Consider the following 22,314-nt stretch of genomic DNA (forward strand, 5'->3'; position numbering starts at 1 on the left):
TTTCTTAAAATTAAATAAGTTTTCACATCATATATTTTTATAATTTGTATAAATTTAACAAGAAATATTCTATGCTAAAAGCGTATACTCCGAATGTCTTCTAAAGGCCTTGCTGATTATCCTAGTTATCTCAAGCAGGTGTCACTAACAAGCACAAACTTGTAAAGTTTGAAAATAAACGTTGGTGTCGTAAAACTCTTAACAAAATAAACGCGCTAGGCGTTAATCTCTTGGTTAAAACATCTGTACTACTTCCAATAAGGGAATGACGTGTTTTATCTAAGTACACAAGGATTCAAGACAACTCATAATATTCGTAAAGTCTGGAATATACCTTCTAATTGGTTTTAATTACTAAATTATATTTCACGATGGATTATTAAAAGTTATGTTTTTAAATGTAGGTACCTAGTGCCCGCCTCTTTGGCGAAGGTATTGCTATAATAAACTGAAATTAATTATTCTGATTAATATAGAATAGTCTTTATTAGGAACAGCATTGCATTTATTAGCATGATTATTGAAAGACATTAAATTAGTTTTTAGTTCTGGAATTGTATTTAATGTCCGAATGGTCTGATTTTTTTATTTCTAACTTGTTGAAAATACACAAGATTATTATTTGTAAGTACTTAAATGTTATCATACTAAAAACTAAAACGTGAGAAACTCAAAAGTATTAGATAACGGTAAGAGCATTTAAGTTTATGAATGAAGCAAAAATATTTTAGAGATTCCCCCGAGTGTTCAGCAGATGTTGACAGTGAGTCATACGCAATTAAATGGGAATTTTAAATCCCGCAGAAGCGTTTCGCACTTCTTCATAAAATTATAGTTATCTTGTGTGCGATATGAAAACACAAGCATAGCATTTATCCATATATTTTTAACATACATATTATATTTAATATAAACGTATGTCTGTATCAGCTTTTGTGATTTTTAATAAGTAGGTACCTAGACCTACCTATCAATCAAACATGCAAATTTAATTGTTCTAATAGTATTGAAAATCCTTATTTTTATACATATTATATGATTAATGATTATATATATCTTGACTGAATTGAACAATCCAATCAGTGCAGTGGCGAATCTTGAAATATTGGTTAAAAAATGTTTCATGTAAGATTTCTTTATTTTTTATTACTTTATCGATACTTATTGATATACAAACAATAATTTATAAATTAAAAATAAATCGCTAAGTAGGTACTGTTAGACATTTTAGCAACAATATTAATCTAATTTATAGGTAGGTACTTAAATATTGATTATTTACTAAATCGTGGTTTTAATGACTTACCTATAAATGTATAATATACAGTATTACTTGTTTTAATTATTGTTATGATGGTTTGTTATCTTTGAATTAAACACTTAGGTACCTAATTATTGTATAGCTTAGGTAAACCATGGTTTCAACAACGTCTTAGGTAGGTAATATTCGTAGCACGGCATTTATTTCGCTTAGCTGAAATTGGTATGTTTTCTTTGACTTTTTAATAGAAATAAACATGACATGAACAAAGAAATATTAGGATAAGGTGTCTCGTGATAATTTTAAAAGTTTCTAATGTGATATCGTAAATAAACAAATTCTGTAGTAGGTATACTTAGTACCAGTATTGCAAAGCTGCTAGTATATTAATAATATAATGTTATCCGGTTTTCAAATCATATTTTGAGCATTATTTGATGAAATAAAGGTGAATATTTATTAACTTTAATGTCTAAATTTTTTAAATAATTTAACCGACTACAATTCATATTCGTAACATGACTTCGATTGTATCTTTTTTATTAGGAATCTATACGTAACCTTGATTTAAAATTTGACATTTATCTAAATATCAATTAATAAATGTAGATTTCAATGGAAATGACCTGCAATTAAAAATATATTTATCAAACAGTAGGTACACTAGGAACGTAGGTAAACAAACATGATAATTACTAAAATTTTAACTTTCAGGCGGTCTAAGTAAAGACGAACACGGTCAAACCTACGAAAGCACTCGTAACACTTAACTACTACCTAACTAACTAAGGTAACTTTCAAAATGTCTACACCGTGTTTTGTAGTTATCAGGGTAAAATCTGAATGATTTTATGCATGCAGAAGTAATTCTCCTATGTATGTGTTAATTTTTTCATCATTTGAAGAAACAGATTTTAAGTCAAGCTGAATCCTGGATATTATAGAATCGCAGTCTCGACGAAAGCCTAATAGGTACTGTACACAAAAAAAATCCGGATTATATTATATCCAAAGAATTAACTGGGTCAAAATATGTATAAGAATTTCTCAAATCCTTTAAAAGGTGCTACATAGTAAAGGTAATATTTTCGACACTATATTTTAAAATTAAAACATTTACAATCGATCACTATTTAAGGAAACATACATTTAAGTAGGTACTCAATGCAAATACAATATCGTTTTAGTTCAAAAGGAATTAAAAATATGTATTCAATAATGATCCTATAAATATATCGTCGGGTTCGTCACTGCCGCGGTTGGTAATTATTCCCGAAATACTCCAAAAGTTAAATAACCCTTACTTGTACAAAAATAATAAGTATATCTAAATACATCTAATAGTTCAACAAGTCACGTTACGGTTTTGATCCCGCATTGTGTATGAAAGTTTGGATATATGTACCTATTTAAAAACTTTTAAATGTAATTAGATATTAAAGATGACGTCTAATGAGTTAACTTAAACATTTTAGTTTCATTAAAAAAGTTCGGAACGTATTATAACAGTTTTATAGTATCTGTATAATTAAAAAAAATAAGACCAGTTCTTGGGACATCGACGATTGGAAAATTAAAAAGTTCCGTTAAATTTTAAATGTAACTGATTTTTATGAAGGATTTTTAAACTTGTAATCTTATCTAATATCAAATTTAAAAAAAATCTCTTTGAAATGAACGGTTGTTTTTATGAAAAGTAGATTAAAAATGAAGATGATAAAATTTAATACTTTGTGATACTAAACATATCCATAGCGTTCTTTTAGTGATACCGCCTTACCTTTGATACTGTCCAGACTCCCGTCACAGCAATCTGTCGAGCGCTAGACAAATATGTATATTAAATATTTATATTATTCGTGTAAAGGCATGATCGTAGCGGGTCTGCCCGTGGGATCGACTCCTTGGTCCGATTACGTCAAGGATATTTTTAGTACCTAATACGGGCGACCGAGCGACGAGACGACATAAAAACTTACAAGCAAGGGTGGCGCCGATTTTTCTCTTTTTTTTTGGATGGTGTTAAGTTTGCTTAAGGTTTTGTGTAAAGTAATAAGTAGGTATTTTGAACTTATTAAATCACCATTAACAGAAAATCTTTAATTACAAGAGACAAATATAGTAGGGAATCTTTATGTATATAACGCGCCGCATTTATTAAAAAACACTACTAATTTTAAATGATCAGTACCTACGTTAAAACACTAAAGTCTGACAGGATGCACATTTACCGATGCGATCAGTTATGGCGACCGAACCAATATCTATAAATCTATGTATAATCAGTAAATACATTTCTGAGATGACGGACAAGATAAACAGAAAACGATCGACTCGTATGTCGCTGTCTCTTTCTACCGCATACAAAGTCGCGGTCGTGGGTAGGAGGCGGCGCACTGGGCGGGAGGCGCATCAGAGCCCGCTCAGTGGAAATGGTTATTTTTTTGTATCTTGTCAATGAAGGGACGGGTAGGGGCGGATCGCGCAAGACTTCTTTCAGTCTGTAACTACAAGCGCTTGCGCTTACATCGTGCGCATGTTACACGAGAACCTAAGCAGTTTGCCGGTTTTCGGACCCCGAATTATGAGTTACGAAAGTTGTGATAACAGAGTACTTATCAAACGTGAGGAAGATCAAGATTGCCTCGAGGAGGACAGATATTACGGTTACGCACCAGTGGAAGTTAAAAGGGATGCGGAGATGCAGGGCTTCGCGCCATCGTCGCCTACGCATCTAATGGATTTGAGCAACGGTTCCGAGCGGCCTCCGCTACAACAGCCCTGGCCATCGAACGTTATTTTCGACGGAGATGATAGAGAGTATCAACAGCCTCAATATCCACCATACGACCAAATGTATATCGCTGATCAACGTCAAAGGCAGTTCTCCAGAAGCTTCTACTTCGACGATTCCAATTCACAAGACAGAGTTACTAATTATTACGAGCCCGCCGATTTGCCGAAGATTGAAGAAACTATATACCGGTCTTCGACGGAGGAGCGCAGTGATGAGAACGAGGAACAAAGGAGAACGAGAAAAAGATCATCGAAATCGTCACGAAAAAAAACACAATCGTTCGAAGAAATGCAGATACAGCGAGTTATGGCGAACGTGCGGGAACGGCAACGAACACAAAGTTTAAACGAAGCATTCGCAAGTTTGCGTCAAATCATTCCATCGTTGCCGAGCGATAAGTTGTCAAAGATACAAACTCTGCAGCTGGCCACACAATACATAGAGTTCCTGTATCAGATCCTGTCGAACAGTGAGTCGTCTTCGAGTAGTGATGTCGGAAGCGATTCAGGAAGCGAGCACGGAAAATATTTGGCTCAGGATAAGTTAAGTTACGCTTTCTCAGTGTGGAGGATGGAAGGCGAGTGGACCAATGGACAATCGTGATAGTATTACTGTTAGGACGATCTATATCGATCTAAAGACGCTTATTTTATTCCATAATGCTAATATAACAAATTGTTTATTATTTGTAAAAATCGAAATATAAATTTAGATAGGTACCTAATTAGATTTAATTATTAGATTTAGATGTTCTATCATTACGAAAATGTGATACTTTATTAGAATACCCTAAAATGTTATTATTACGGAATTCATTTAAATGAATAATTATAAGACATTAGTTAAGTTTTAAAAATACAGCTGTATACCAAAAATGACTTTACGTAATTATAAAAAGTGAATTCCAATTGTGTACATTATGTTAAACATGATAACTGTTAAGAAAATTGCGCATTACATTGTATTTCAATGATTTTTAAAATAAATCATGAAATCGTAGGTAGATGTAAATGATAATAAAGTTTTATCTTACAAATCTTATTCAACGTTTTTATATTAACCTTAATGGATCTTTATGGCTTTGAATACTGAAATTCTGGTAAGTACGAAAATATATCAGAAAATATATCAATGAAATTTTGAGGTTTTAAATAAAAGAGAATATAGATAATTTAAAATTGATTTATTGTCTAATACATGTATATAGTACATTAAAAGTTTTATTGGAAGTACTTTAAAATAGTAATCAAAATACAATAAGTAAAATTGATTCTATCTAACATAGATAGGACTGGCTTACTTTCAACAAATCATATGAAAGCTAAAGCAAGTATTGTATTCATTTAATCTTTGATTAAAAATAAACTTTATTTGATGTAATTAATTCAAAACATTCGCTAATGTATTATTGTTATGAATTGCTTTCATCCCATATTAAGAATATCATTATCTCATAAAAGAACTAAATGTTCAAGTTTATTTCTTACTTGAGATATAAATATTTATAAAAAGAAACATGTACAAGTTGGGATGGAAAAGACAAGTAATACATAAAACTTATGTAATAAAATTATATTGTATAAAAATCTAAATTGAAATACATTTAAAAATTGTGATCTATGTATATGATATTAAAACATAAAATTACAAAAAAAAAACAATTATTTTATTCACTATATATTATAAATATTTACAACATAATTATAAAACAAGTTTATATTCGTCTCAAATTCATGTAACAATTTTTACATAATGGTTCAAATATAAAACTTTTCGTGTAAGCCAGTCGAGTCGCTGTATCACGAATGATAATATATTAATATATCAACAACATCCTTATGCATAATACTACAAATTAAGGTACGATCAGTTCATCAGTATGTATATCCAACTCGTTGATCTGAAATAATAAAACATCTTATTATCCAAAGATATAGTAAAGGAAACTAATAAGGATTTAATTGTATTTATTTTATTCTTTTTTCACAATGGCAACAAATTATTAGTTAGTATTGCTGATAATGCTAGTGACTTAGTGGAAAGATAGTGTGAAGAGTTGAAGCCAATCTTCCTGTTTACTTTACCATAAGATTGACTGCATTGTAAATAAAGCTACAGCTAAACAGGGTGCAATTCTACTAACATTATATAATACGTATATATGACACTTTCTCGATTCTATTCCGACCCAAATTTGTCACAAGAATAAAGTTCAACGTATTATTCATAGTGCTTTTGAAGGATTACGATTATTATATTTTATATCTTTAACTTCGAACGAACCACAATCGGATTATTGTGTTAGAATAGGAAAGCGACTGAATAGCGACGATAACTTTTCAAATTAATTGTGATCAAGTAATAATAATCAGTTACTAGTAGTCAAAATTCGCGCTCAAACCATTTTGACAAACCATGACATCTATATGTACTTTTCAATTGTTTGCAGACATTACACCCGTGTATGCATTTCATATGACCTTTTGAAATTATCAATTTACTTTTTAAAAATACTCATAAGACATTCCATTCTTTGACAGTTTTTTGTTTTTACTTAAATATGAATCTTGTGTATTGTTGTTGATTTTTATAAAGGAAAATTATAACACACTTACATTTAATTGATTCATGACGTCACTAAGAGTTGGTATTTGTATTATTATTAATATAAATTACAGGTGCATTATACAAAATTAATCTTAAGTAGACACAGTCTACCCGTGACCACGAACGCTGTAAAGTGCTCGAAACGTCGGGATGTTAAAAATAATTAATATTCGCGATTTAAATCCGTTATAACTAGTTTTATTTCAATGTGTAAAAATCGCGAAAATTTACAACATTATGTGAACCAGAACGGACTGGAAACATCAAATAAAATTCGCCGGTTGGAGTACATGCCCGATTCGTAACGTCCATAATATTAAGTATTTTTGGATCATTTGTGAAGAATAAAAAGTCAATAAATAAACAGCAATTTAAATTCCAATGAAACGTAATGTTTCTATTTATTAACGGCCGCCGAACTGACCTCCTGCGGCAGATCTTTGTTGAGGTGCATTCCCTCCGAGTCGATGTCGACGTTCTCTTGCACCATACAGTCTTCTTCTTTAAGTATCGTCTGTGAAGTTTTAAATACGAATTAATTTAAACGTGTCTATTTGTTGTTGTCGACATTTATGTTCAATCAGATTAATTTTAAGTTGGGGTGAGGAAACCATCAAATTTACGTATCCTACGGACTAACGGGTTGGTAAATAATTATGTTATGCCATATTGTTAAGTAGATGTCTTTTAGATCTGTCCTAAAATATATTATATATTTTTTTGATTAACGGATGTTGCAGTTTTGGTAGATTATTGTAAAAATGATCATTAAACATACACACAACATCAATATAGAGATAACTAGTGAACCTACTATTTAATCATTGGATAAGTTATAATATCTGTGAAATGATATGGAACGTAATTTGCAAATGCTGCAGAAGACCATACAACAATTATTTGTCCGATTCAAGAGTCAAATCTGGGACCTAGCTGTCACCAGTTGTTCAAGCTAGCAACTTGACAAACAAAGCAATAAAATAATCAAGGAGTATAGAAAATCACTATCACACTATATTATGCACTAGCGGTCGCCCGCGGCTTCGCCCGCGTAGATAACGGTTCATAATCAGTCTTCTAATATCCCTACTGCTGAGGCACGGTCACATTTGAAGAATTACTGCAACCGGCGCTTGGATCTATTGTGATAAACCTCAAATTCGTGATCACAACACCTCAGCCAGACCAACATCAGCCACGAATCTGATGAGGTTCTTAGGGTTGGAGGCCATTATGCCCTCTAAGGACCGGAGTTAGAACATTTTATAGTTCTATCTTTTATAGTTTAGGCATCATACGCAAAATATATTATTATATATATTCCTTTAAAATATATATTCAAAAATATATATTCCTTTTTTGTCTGAAAAACCCAAAATATCTTACGGAACCCTATTTTTTTCAAAATAAAATTTAGCCTATGTTATGCGGGATTAATTTAGCTTTCGAATGGTGAAAAATTTTTTAAAATCGGTCCAGTAGTTTTTGAGCCTATTCATTACAACCAAACAAACAAAGTTTTCCTCTTTATAATATTAGTGTAGATATACATGTGCGTACGCACACGTGTCGTGTGTGTGTGTGCGTGTGTGCGTTTGTGCGTGTGAGTGTGCGTTAGTGTGCGTGTGAGTGTGCGTGTGCGTGTGCGTGTGCGTGTGTGTGCGCGTAGAGTGTACGTAACTCACGAGGTGTTCGGGCGAGTCGACGTCCTGCTTGTGCACCTGCTTGATGTGGTCCTTGAGCGCGAAGGCGCGCGCGTAGCTGGCGCCGCACAGCGAGCACGAGAACTTCAGGCTGTTCTGCCGCGAGTGGATCTCCATGTGCACGCGCACCGCGTACAGAGACGCGAACGGCCTGCCGGACCCACAGATTCTATCATCCTACTTAGATACTTTTTCTAAACAATTTGAATAACATCTAAAATATCCAGTAGTAGATATAAGATAAATAAATATGAGACAACATCACATACATTACTCTGATCCCAATGTAAGTAGCTGAAGCACTTGTGTTATGGACAAGCAGAAGTAACGAAGGTACCACAGACACTCAGACCCAAGACAACTTTGAATACTAATTATAATCTATATCGACTCGGCCGGGAATCGAACCCGGGACCTCGGAGTGACGTACCCATGAAAACCGGTATACTCACCACTCGACCACGGAGGTCACCGCCCACCGCCAAGATATACTTGGCGGTGGGTTTATCAGATAATTTAGCGCCAATAGCATTACAATATTATTGTATTCCGGTTTGAAAGATGAGTATAACTACAGACCAAAGGGATGCAATGGCGACGTAAGGAATGGTTAATATTTCTTACACGTCTATGGACGGTAATGATCTTGTACCTCCCTTTATATTGTATTTATCACACTAATAATTCATAATCCAGGACTAGATGGATTAAAAATGATTCAAAACAAACCTTATTCTAAAAAGATTTTCTAGTACAGATAATAAAATCCAATAAATTTTATTTAACAATCTTAACTTTTTTGCTCTTCGTTATGTTTGATGTTTGCTTTGATTTTGACTTAACAAAAGTTTTTAAACCTAGTTCCGCAAGGTGCAAGTAGTGTACATTTTAAAATGAAATGGAATTTCAATGAGATTCAAATATACCTGTTACATTGCTGGCAAGAGAAGGGTTTAGTGTGCGAGTTCTTGTGTCCGGCGAGCTGTACCGACGTCTTGAACGCTTTGGGGCAGTACGGGCACTTGTACGCACGCACTTCTGAATGCGTCAACAAGTGGTGATTGTACACGCTGTGCGCTTTGAACCTGCACGAACATATTACCTTTATAACTTATATCGACGACGACTTTGAAACAAAAGCATCTTATTTTTAGAATTTGTGCATGTGTGTTGACAAACAACAAACAACAACAACCTGTAAATTCCCACTGCTGGGCTAAAGGCCTCCTCTCCCTTTGAGGAGAACGTTTGGAACATATTCCACCACGCTGTTCCAATGCGCGTTGGTGGAATACACATGTGGCAGAATTTCTATGAAATTTGTCACATGCAGGTTTCCTCACGATGTTTTCATTCACCGCTGAGCACGAGATGAATTATAAAGACAAATTAAGCACATGAATCAGCGGTGCTTGCCTGGGTTTGAACCCGCAATCATCGGTTGAGATGTACGCGTTTTAACCACTGGACCATCTCGACTCAAATTCAAAACACAAATAAAATTTATAAAATGAAAATCATTCAGGTCTATCGATAATATGAATAGAAATAGCAACACAAAAGGTAAGTAAAACGACATAATAAACTAAGTCATGCCTTTTATAAGCAAAACGATTTCTGTGCAACATTTGCTAATATTGTTTATAAATAATGCATTGTTTTTTTATTGACCTGCTTAGTAAAGAAAAATTTTATCGGCGAAATCCTTCATATTAGGCTCCATAATCCTACAACTTCGCCGAATGCAAAACTAAACTACAATAGGAGGAGTAGAGTCTAATCCCTCGCTATATAATAATAATACTTTTGAATTTATATATTTTTTGTTTTATTATTCATTAAAGAAATATTTTCAATTTATTTCGTTTTTGACTTATTCAGTGTGTGCATATGGTATTTTGAGTAGGTACTTTGTATGGTAATCTATATAGATATAAAAGTATATATTGTAATGAAATAACACTGTTCTAATATATATTTGTCTTAATGTATTATTATTTGTATCTGGATATTATGCGCATTATGTCATGATTATCCAATACATTATACTAAAATGACTAACTATTAATAACAAAATTAAATAAGCCAATGTCAGCCAATAAAACCCTACAGTATATCTATCAAAAAACAATACGAGAATACTTTAACAAATATGTTTTTTACAAATTACCTTTTACACAATAATATACTGGATCAATCAAGGGGCTCGTATCGCTTCTTTCTTTTGATTGTTGGGACAAGGGCACCGTGGCTGACACCGGTTCCAAATATACCAATAACTATAACTACATGATATAATCGTAAATCGACTTTTAAGTAGTCTAATATTTTTCATTTCATTTAACTTAGGAAGACTCTAAAAAATATGTTGAATACGCAATTAATTTTATTACTTTTTCGTGCATATTCATTTGTTTTAAAATAGTGTTTTGTTTGAAGTCGGTTTTTCTTTTTGTTAAAATTGTTATTTATAAAGTTACATTTTACTGTTGTTTGCTTTGAACGATGATATAAATGCAGGTTGATGAATTATATTTAAAATAAACTATAATGTGTAACAAAACAGAAACGATAGACCAAAAACTAGTGTAAAACATTCGTCAAGACTTAATCAGTTAAGAAGAAAATGTTTTAGATATATTTACTGTAGCATTATAAGAATTAGAATAAAGTCATTCGGCTAAGTTATTCATATAGAATAAATAGTGTTTAAATAAAGTATATTAGTAAAGTGAAAATGATATGCTCATTGTAGGTAATGTCATTATGTAATAATAAACCAATAAGAAAATTCCAGATACTTAATAAATAAAATAAAATAGTATTATTTCTGTTTTTGACGTTTTATATTTTCTCCAATGAAAGCGCAACGAAAACATAGTGGCATAAGCAGTACAACATGGACAAGTCTTATTCTAGAGGCAAGATACGATGGCCGTTTTGACATATTAAAAAAGTGATGTGAAATGTAAATTTATTATCTATATAAAATATTCAAATCTTTGTTTTTTTGCAAGTAATTTAATTCAAGTTTTTGTTGCAAGTAGTATCTAATTAAAAATGTTTGATAAAAAATATATAAAATTAGTTTAAGTATATATTCGAACGAAATCTTATCTAAATAAAATAAATAATTTATAAAATAGATAAAATATTTATTGTCAACTCAAATATAACACCGACTACGAGGTCGAGTGTGAGAGTGTGCCGTACATGTTTACGCCAAAAAAACCAGTTATCTTCGTGGTACCCTAATATTTGTAGTTTAGAAATCACATTCGATAAATTTTATGACTAACTAAACGTCACTATTGACAATAAAGAACAACAATTTGCTTCTTTGATGAAACTATTTATAAAATACGAAACTTCATGAGCGGGCAAACGTCAAAAAGGCCATCGTAGCGTGCCGCTACTATAGTTGTATGAGCTCGTATAGATCTAAAGCATGTAAATCTTATAGACAAGTAAAACTCTAGTCACCAATTGATATTTTGGAATAGAGATTCTTATTGTAATTTGAAACGAAATTAGCGTTATTAAAAATAATAACAAAGCATTAGGTACGAAGAGAGAGTAGGGCTGACCTCTTGTTGCAGTGCGGGCAGGCGTAGGGGCGCGCGCCCGTGTGCGTGCGCATGTGCAGCGTGAGGCAGTACGACACGCGGAACGACTTGCCGCAGATCTCGCACGAGTGCGGCTTCTCGCCTGCGGACCGAGGCGAGTCTCAGTACGAGCGCACAGGGTACACACTCTCGACACATACGACGTGTAAGTCATTACACGTCATACGTCATTTTACTGTGCTAGTGTATATACCATAATGATAAATAGCACAGGACTCTCGGCATTTCATTGACAACAATGAATGCCGAATAATACATTCGAATTATCTATTTTCGCAGGTGGATACAGCTGATAGCGTCGCTGCTGACTTAGTGCCTCTTATTACATTACTTTAGAGTCACTCTAGAAGAGAACAGACGGGCTCGCACACAAAGACAAGCTCACGCGTATACCGCAACCACACACAGTTAGCTCTTACGCCTAGGCTAGAAATGATGCTCTTTTAAATTATTTAAATAAGAATGATGCAGCATTAGACAGTCCTGTTAGATTAAATCATTTTAAGAGTCATTGTTTCCCATATAATCAGAACCAATATGACGCATGTAACTTATACGCGAAGAACGGATCACATTTTTTTTACCGCGACCACTGAGCGAGCAGAATGAATAACATGCATCCTTAAAAAAATATATAACAAAGTTTGACATAATTCCCCTTGAAGATATATAAGGGCTTTTCTCATCATATTGAAAAATGGACCATTTAAACTTTAGCGATTTGACCAAAAATCAGGATAACTAAAAAAAAAATGTATTTACTACACATTACTTACACAATAATTCAGTAATGAAAATGTCCCTACACTTGAACAATAACTCAATACGGTTATCTTATAAATCATTACAAATACACTATATTAAATATATCACCCCAATATAGCAAATATTTACCTGTGTGTATCCTTTCATGTTTAACCTTTTCGTGGGGTCTTGCAAACTTCCTATTGCAATATAGACACGTGTACGGAAGAGATTTATCCTGTTTGCCGATTACTACCTGAAATCAAACAACATTGTCAAGTTCCACAAACAATTTTATTTACACAATTTACTGTACTGATGTAAATATGCACAATTTCGGTAAAGGAAACTACTACTCTAGTGTTATGGTGCACAAGTGTTTTCGTAAACATTAATGCACTCTCATAGTCCAAAAGGGCGGTAATTCCGACACGACTGGATAGATTTAACGTGTTTTCCGCGGCAAGCGAGTATACACACTTCCAGACTTACTTAGTTATAGTCTTACTGAGAATTACGACGGAAAATCCCCAAATATCTATTTATCAGCCCGAGCTGGGCCTTTAACCCATAATATTGTGATCTGTAGTCATAAATACTAGACCAACTATTTATTGTATAAATTGTACTAATATATTATATTGGTAGATTAAGTAGCACGGAGCTGATACATATTAGCAAATAGTATGGAAAATCTAAGCTTTGTTAATGTATACTCCTGTCGTTCTATAGAGTAGTAGCGACAGTGTGCGAGCGAGAGGTGAATAGAAGCGACGCATTTTCAATGGCATTTTGTATCTGCACGGTTAATGTACAATCTGATCTCACCTTATCTATGCTATGTACACTCATATGCATATCCAAATACTCCTGGGAGTGGAACTTCTTGTTGCATATGTCGCAGTTCATCTTGTTGCTGCCCTTGTGCGAGTTCTGGTGTATGGTCCGGTAGTCGATCGGTATCAGCTTGTCACATATCGGACAGAGGAACTTGTTGTTACTAGCTATGTTACCATCAGATGTGTCCACTGGGGGTTCTATTGGACGAGATCTGAGGACAACAATTCCATACTATTATTCCATTTACTGTCACACCATTATATAAAGCTGAAGACTTTGCTTAAAAACAATAAACTTAAGAATCGCTTCGAAAAATTCTGTTAGCCTATTTAAAAACAAATGTTAGTATTATTATGTCGTATATAACACACAACAACATGAAATTCAAGCTTGGTATATACATTGAAAGCGGGTGTAACTGCGCAACCCAACTTACTAATTAATAAAACTAGTAGTTATCCTAACGGCTTCGCCGAGCAAAGATAAACGGAATCTAATATATAGCCTCTTAACAATTTACGAACGATTCCGCGTAGAATAGTCATAGTCTCATTCAGTAATTTTCACGTGATTGACGCACAATGAAATAACAAACTTTAAAATGATCTACATCTTTAAGTATAAGGTTTTACCTATAATATTATATATAATAATATAAATATAATAATTGGTATAGAAGATATTATGGCAATAAACATAACCAAAAAAACTTATCCTCGTTTATTACCCGTGTAGCGATCGATCCTTGCGATATCACCCACAAACAATATTACAAGGTAATAAAAAAAATTATTTTATCATAATTGAAACCTCAGTGTAATGAATGAAAAATACACCAAAAGTTTCATTCAAGGTCACGGTTTCAAGGACGATCCAGCCTGATAACAAACATGTGACGAAAACGAGACGTTTGTGATGTTCTGGAATTCTGGATATATATATTGTAGTGCTTGTTTACTCTCACACAGATACAGTTACCTTAGTTAAGGTTTATGCGTTTGAAGGGAACACGAATATTACATACATGTTTATACGTGTCAAATTAGTAACCTTCCCATACAAAACTGTAATAATGTCAATCGTATGCTCAATCTATTGGTAGGAACAGAAACGACTAAGTAGTACTTGTGTCAGGTGGTCCAGCTCTTCCAAATTACGTACATACAATAGGCTATTTGACTGGTTTTTAAAATCCGTTTTATATTATTTAGTAGAGGTTAAGGAACCCAGTAAAAGTTGATTTTTTTATTTCGAGTACATATTTACCGAAAAATATCATATTAAAACTTCCATATTTATATAACGCGCGAAAACGCTGCTTTTACAATATGGCGCTGCAATGGGGTCGATGACGTCACTTTGCTGTATTTTAATCTGTGGTACATGTAGTAGAAAAGCAAGGTTTACAAGAAAGTGACTTCATCATTAGCCTGGCCAATCAGAAGCGTTTTGTGTCACGTGACAAAAGTTTGAAAAAATGCATTTTTATTTATTGATTTTTGAATAAATTACGTATTATTTTCAAGTTTTGTTGGTAAATAACCAATTTTAAAGTCATAATATACACCGATTATAATAATTCACAATTTATTTTTTGCATTGTCAAATAGCCTATTAAGTTTAGAAACAGTACAAATAATTTAGATCATAAATCATATATTAAGTCATTACTATTGTAGGTCAGGTTCAGGTACTAACGCACGTCACCGCCGTGACTAGCGCTCGCATTCCACGCAGATAGCTGATACCTCTTCAACGATTGCCCACAAATAGCACATTCCATACATCATTTAATATTAATAGCTTAGAACAAGATTATTATTATTTAACTAAGCATTGATAATAACGAATCATTTAAATTAACATTTGAAATTAATAGCAGAACTTCGTAAATTCAAATCGTTTATAAAAAATACATTGGTAAAAAAGGCGTATTACTAGATACAAGATTTTGTAGATGATGAAAAAACGTGGAATTAATACCTGTTGAGATCCACGCAGGATATGTTAATTTTAATAATTGTATTAATTAACATGACTTTGTATTTTTTAAATGTTGAAAAAGAGTAACTAATGAGTTTCCTGCCGGTTCTTCTCGGTAGAATCTACTTTCCGAAACGGTGGTAGCTTCACTTAATTGTTAATTTACGATTCAAAAGTGCTTGTAAAAGCCCACTTGAATAAAGTATACTTTGATTTTGATTTTGAAATTATGTGTTCTGTTGTCCGCTTGCGGAACACGTTTGTTGACTGCGCTTGCGCCGACAGAAATTGCCGCCTTTGTCATTAATTTTTTTTTTATATAATTACTGTATTTATATTTATTTTTATCATCAATGATTTAATCTTACAGTTTTTTTAGGTGATTTACGAATAAACTTAATGACTTTTTTTTCTTGTAACTGCAATTAAAATTATTCACTAACTTGATAGGGTCATGCATCCTCTTGTGTAATTTCAACGACTTGCTTGTAGGAAATGTTGTCGTACAAATTTCACATTCGAACTTCACAGGGGCAACATAATTAAATTCTGAAATGAAAAATATAACTAACATTTTGCAATTGATTGCTTTTATTATGATTAAAATCGATCTACATACCTCCTTTCGATTTATGTACTTTCATATGTGCACACAATGATTTTGAGTTTTCATATGCGACTGGACATTGTGGACAATGGTACTTCACTGTAACAAATAATTAATACTTTAATAATTAATAAAATAAAACATTAAAAAAATATATTATTATAATTTGCCTTCATCTACTTATAACTAAAATTTCAGTACAAATTTGCCTTGTTTATATAAAAGTTGATCTATTTATAAAATTCATGTATTGATTATTGAATATATATGTAATTTATTAATTATGAGAGTTCCACATTCCATATTTCACGACATTCCAATAAACACGACAAAACTTGTGCCAAATGTTTAAAAAAATTATCCTAACTTCTGAAAAATACAAAAAAAACTAGAGAAGCATTCTTAATTTATGTATTATTAAATGCGTTTATTATTTTTATGTTAAACATAAAATGAAATATTTTCTTTATTTTCCTATTTATTACGAGTACATTAAAAAACTAGTTTTTCATACATTTAAAAATCTACAAGTATCCTTAAAAATTAAATTTAATGTAACAAAATGCGCGATTTTAAAGCACACAATACCATTATATTAATGACGGCCAAGTATAAAAAATAAACAAATATACATACAAATTTTACATGGATGCAGTTTGAATTCCGACAGCGATGAGACGTAAACATTGCACGACATACAATTGTACACCCGCATTTTGTTACCAGACGTTGTCTGCATTTCCTTTACAACCACATTGTGATATGGACCATTTTTTTCTAGAAAACATTTTTTTATTGAACACAACATGAAACAATACATGAATATTGAATCATAATCCCTACCAATTCTTGTAATAAATTGCATGTTATGCAGGTTCTAGTACATTATATAATATTAAAATTATCCTCTTTGTTGATAGATTATAGAAGATAAAATAACAGATTTTTAAAAAAAAGTTCCCATTATAAATGAATATTATTTATTTTTAATATAGGAGTTTACAAATTACAGATAATTTAAATCTTGTTCCATAGCCTATTCCAATCACAAGAGAAAAGACAAAAAACAGTTATGACCTTGAATTGACATGATTTCATTGGTCAAAATCTTGAATAATTTATAAGTAGTTCGTTTTTTAAATTCGTAAAATGTATATATTAACGAAGCATTGTTTATACCGTATTATAATATAGTAAGACTACAAGCAAATAACATGGAATATGTAAATCCAAGAATTGTTTATCTCTCTTTGATTAGAATATACAATACCGTTAATAAAACCACATACCATCAGTTGGTTTGATGTCTTTTATGATGCTGTTGCAAAATTTGTCTATCTGTACATAACGGCGTGTACACGCACGGCCCTGTTTGTCTACCGCATCCGTCTTTATCGGTATAACAACCTTAACTGGTTTGTTTGGAACTGTAATTAAAAATAGAATATATAACATTATTTTGTGTTTTCTTTACTTCAAGCAAAAATGCATATTTTAATATTAGTCTATTCTATCTATAGCAGATTTTTTACCTCCTTTATAGGAAGTTACAAATACTCATTAAGACATTACATCACCTGTCTCTTCTTCTTCCGTTAAAGGTGTCTCAATAATATCTCCCGTCTCAGTTATCATCCTTCTGGGCTGTTGCTTATCTTCCAAAACCTCTTCATTTGCAACTTCTTCATATTCTAATGGAATACTGTTTACCTCAATTGGTTCCTTTGAATAAATTTATTATGTTATAAAATTTAGCATTATCATTTACTTTAATTTTATTGACATATTAAATAAAATTTTCAATGAAAAATTTCTAATTTTATCAATTAAATCACTTAATTAATTATTTTTATCGAGTTCATACCTCAACCACAACATCTTGATCATTATGATAGTTTTGTATGTGTTCTAAAACTGATGAGAATGATACTCCACATGCATTACAACTGTATATTTCCTCCTGGTTTTTGTCAACATCTTCTTCCACAGTGTTTGTTTCTGGTTCTTCATCTATTATTGAATAAATATTTAAATTAATGCATAAATTACATCTTTTATTGTGACACATTACGAATACTATACTGATTTATGTTACAGTAAAAATTATAATTGTATGTTTTGAATTTAAATTGTTATTATTTGTGGTTTCAATAATAATTATTGTTCTTATTACCTTTTAGAGCCGTTAAAGAAATAGTCCCATCAACATTCTGCTTAGTTACAATTGAAACACCTTGATTTAAAACAGAATCCTCATCAGTAAGAATCACATAACGACTTTCTCCGTCTTCCTTTACTAACTTTAGTTCTTGGGTCTGTAAATAAGGCTTAAGCATTTGCTTGCCTAACAACTCAACATACATTTTACTTTCTTCCGAACCATTGCTTACTTTAACTGTGTGTGTTGATATTTGGTTTTCTACATCATTCTTTTGTAAATTATTTCCTGAAGTAAGAAAATGACTATATATTAAAACACATTATCATTTGAAATTATATAAAATTTCTTGACTGACTCAGATACAATTTTATTTTTTAGTTATTAATCATTATTATTTTCTTACCATTTTCATTAAGTTCTAATTTCAGTTTACTATTATCCAAAGAATTATCATTATTTTCAATCTGTGTATTTGTTTCAAATATAATGGTTTGAACTTGATTAACAAGCTCGCAATTATCGTGTTTTAAATGTTCAGTAAACTGATCTATTGAAGAAAATCTATTTGTACATAAGGGGCATACTAAATTTGATGAAATAATAGATATGTGTTCAATGAGTGACTGTTTCGAATCAAATGTAGCATTGCAACAAAGAGGGCAATATAATACTAAATCTCCCATTGTAAAAGTCATTTACTCTGTATCTCCGAGCTATAAAAATGCGTTGGGAATATTGATGTCAAAGGGTTTTGCATTATTTTGTAAACATTTAACTATCAACTCATCTCTCCAATTGACGTTTAGTTTGTATCTAAATTCTCAACACAAGTCCATTTTTGAAGAACTTCACACTTGTAAGCAGAAAGCAAAGCACATCACGTTACATACAGACAAAAATGATTTCTAACCATAGAGACCAGCTAGAGTGATATTAAATTGTCTTTGATGATTTCCCGAGAAGTGCAGATAATAAAGAGGTTTTGATATAGTAGTAATTCAACAAATATCATAGGTAACGTGCGTCTAGACATTAAGTCTAGACTTCTTTAGCCTCATAGCATCTAAGTGCACTAATGGAAAATATCTTAAACTATTGGGATCATTCATTTAACATACATAGTAATTTACTTGGAGTTATCTGCTTTTGGTAATTGTTGTCATTAATGTTAGGTTCTCATTAACAAAATTGCTTTTCTAAAAACAATGATTTTAATTGTAAGAAATTATAACAGATGTACGATAGACATACATATTAAATTGAAATCTTAAAAATAATAAGTATGTTAATACTTATTATAGCCATCAGATTATTTGTTTACTTGTTTGGTAATTTTATAGGGTTTTAAATGGTTTTCATTTTATTTATTATAAAATATTTATACTATAAATAATTTATACTATTCAAAATATGTCCTTCTAGTTTTATGTTAACTCTGAAAATGTCAAGTGGCAACTCTAATGTAATGTCAATTATTGAATTATACTGCAATGGTCTATGAAGTATGATGACAATCAAATGGTTGAAAAATAGGTCGCCATCTTGTTGACTTCATTGTTATTTTACTTTATTGTTATTTGTAAATAATTCATTAATTTTAAAGGTAACAGTGTCAAGTAGTTGCATTACACTTAATTAAATATAAATTTGCAAATATTGTGTGTAAGTTTTATCGTGTAAATATAATCGTTTTGAAATTAAAAACTGACGCTAATTACATATAGTTATATATGTGTGCAAAAGTTTTAACGCGGGTAAATTTGTTTTGAAGAAAATGATGGGGAAGAGAATGCACCATAACAATAAAAGAGGATTGGGGAGTAAAGGCCACGACAATGGAAAACCTTCAAGTCCCGGTGTTTCACCTTATACTAAACCAGCAAAAATACCAGGTATAATATCCGCAGGGAAAACAAAAACAGATATGTGTCCGATACCTTACATTAGACAGCAAGATAATGCTATAAGTTTACCGAGATTTACCGCTATAGCTGCACGATCTGCCGATGAACCCATCGGTATGGATGAGCTTGATGCCTTACAATTGGAATTAGAGTCGCTTCTTTGTAATACCGCCCTTCGCATAAGGTATTTTCAAGGAGAAATTGAAAGTATCGATACCAATGAATCTAAAAGGGAAAAGAAAGGTAAAGCAGCTGGTAAGCAACTTCAATATTCCATAAAACGAAAGTTCCCCGAAGATAAATTAGTGAAAACCAAAGATTATGCTAAATTATCGAACCAGCCAAAGGTACCAAAATTAAAAAACTTTAATAATTCCTCTTCTGGTGCATCCCATAATTATTTAAATGACAATAATGTTAATTCTGACAATTCTGTTAAATTAGAACTATCGCAGTTAGCTTTGCCAAAGAATAATATTCCATACAAATTCTGGAATTCAGTAGACCCATACTGTGCACCTGTCACACTTGATGATATTAAGTTTCTTGAATCCCTTATGGTACAAAGTAGCAATACAACACTTCCTCCGATTCCGCCACTGGGTAGACACTATTCTGAAGTGTGGGCAGATGAACATTTGACAGAAGACCAAAATGCTGCAAATCCAAATAAACAAAAATCAGGAATGTCACCAGATGCATCAAATTTACGAAAAAAACTTGATAAAACCTCCGATAATATGATTACTGGGCCTTTAACACAAAGACTTGTGTCAGCTTTAATGGAAGAAAATGTTATGCCTTACGAAGTCCCTGATATTAAAGTAAAGCAAACAACAAATACAAAAAGTAGCTACAAAAACTCATTAACTTTAGAGAAATGCCTTAGAAAGGAATTAGTTGAACAAGGAATTTTGGATCCAGAAGACTTGCCTCCACTTACAAATCCAGCAGATGATGAGATTTTAGCAGAAATTAAGAAGTGTCAAACAGAACTCACTGCTGTTAGAAAAGAAAATTGTAGGAATCTGAAAAATTTGATAGGCTTATGTAAGCAGGAGATGATAAGACTGAACCTGAAAAAACAACTTGATCAGGTAGACATGGAATGCATTGATACATATAAAAAGATGGTAGCTGCAAAACAAAAGAAGAGACCAATAACTAAAAAAGAAAAGGAAGATGCTTGGCGTGCCATAAATGAGCAAATAAGACTTAACAAAGAAATCAGCGCACTGCCTTTAACAGGCCCTAACACAAGCTAAATATATATTTAAATAGTATTATTTGCAAAAATTGTTATTTTTGAGCTGGGTTATTAATAAAATAAGTATTCATTATTAGCTTTTTGATTTCCACAATGCCATATTTTTTATATTATTTAAAATTTGTCATTTTCACCTAACTATTGTATCTCTAGAAAGAACAGTTTCATTTTAGATATATAGCATTTAATTTTAAACATATATGAAATGGCTTTAGTTTTGCCAATAAGGCACTGATTTCACATGGGATTTCATTGTAACTGTTCCAAAATTATTTGTAAATTATGTCATGATTTCAAATTACATTTTTTTTCTACACAAAACATTTTAGTTTTATTTAATAAGTGTGAATATTTTACATAAATTTTCATTAAAATACATTACATATTCTTTATGAGTCTCAAAGTATTTTATTAAATAACCATAAAGTTGGCTACTGTACTCTGAAGTTGATAAATAAAAGGCTAACTCTATGATAAAAAAAATTATAGTTGTATCGAGCTTACAATATTATTATCTAATTATTTTATTCTTATAATAAAAAAACCAAACATGTATGGATATCTGATATAGTATTTTGGTGTACTTGCCACCTTTTTTTGTTTTGTCAGTTTTACCTGAGTAGTAGAAGGTTTTTTTTTTTATATTACTGGCTGAATTGAGCTTGTGTAACAAGCTTTTACCTTCATGTTAATAAAAAGGCCTATATCCTCCCCTGAGACTCAAACTATCTCTACAGCGAAATTCATCTTAACCAGTTTAGCAGTTAAAGCATGAAGAGGTAGCAAACAAATAATATTATGATTATCATTATAA

At 31.8% G+C, this 22,314-nt stretch overlaps 3 protein-coding genes across 4 annotated transcripts; 2 read left to right on the plus strand and 1 right to left on the minus strand.

Moving 5' to 3' along the window:
* The first annotated feature begins 3,693 nt into the window (after window positions 1–3,693).
* On the plus strand, window positions 3,694–5,151 carry LOC124536828 (protein twist). The gene is given in 2 exon segments (XM_047113450.1): window positions 3,694–3,739; window positions 3,742–5,151. Coding segments are annotated over 2 exon segments (966 nt in total). The 3' UTR covers window positions 4,662–5,151.
* A 73-nt stretch (window positions 5,152–5,224) lies between these two features.
* LOC124536876 (zinc finger protein ZFP2-like) lies at window positions 5,225–19,238 on the minus strand. 2 transcript variants are annotated; one of them, XM_047113526.1, is made up of 15 exons: window positions 18,733–19,237; window positions 18,342–18,614; window positions 18,033–18,178; window positions 17,746–17,890; window positions 17,458–17,595; window positions 16,805–16,945; window positions 16,181–16,267; window positions 16,005–16,110; window positions 13,567–13,789; window positions 12,889–12,994; window positions 11,956–12,076; window positions 9,295–9,453; window positions 8,351–8,519; window positions 7,090–7,179; window positions 5,225–5,958 (listed from the first exon to the last, which is right to left on the minus strand). In XM_047113526.1, the coding sequence occupies exons 1-15, from the start codon at window positions 19,022–19,024 to the stop codon at window positions 5,914–5,916; spliced, it is 2,241 nt and encodes a 746-aa protein (XP_046969482.1). In that variant the 5' UTR covers window positions 19,025–19,237; the 3' UTR covers window positions 5,225–5,913. The 2 variants fall into 2 exon arrangements, with proteins under 2 accessions (XP_046969482.1, XP_046969483.1); XM_047113527.1 differs by lacking the exon at window positions 16,805–16,945 and having other exon boundaries at window positions 18,733–19,238.
* Window positions 19,239–19,820: 582 nt separating this feature from the next.
* On the plus strand, window positions 19,821–21,775 carry LOC124536861 (transcriptional adapter 3). The gene has a single exon (XM_047113501.1). The coding sequence runs from the start codon at window positions 20,104–20,106 to the stop codon at window positions 21,496–21,498; it is 1,395 nt and encodes a 464-aa protein (XP_046969457.1). The 5' UTR covers window positions 19,821–20,103; the 3' UTR covers window positions 21,499–21,775.
* The last annotated feature ends 539 nt before the right edge of the window (window positions 21,776–22,314 follow it).

Source organism: Vanessa cardui, chromosome 17, assembly GCF_905220365.1.
Source record: "Vanessa cardui chromosome 17, ilVanCard2.1, whole genome shotgun sequence".
Taxonomy (NCBI): Eukaryota; Metazoa; Arthropoda; class Insecta; order Lepidoptera; family Nymphalidae; genus Vanessa; species Vanessa cardui.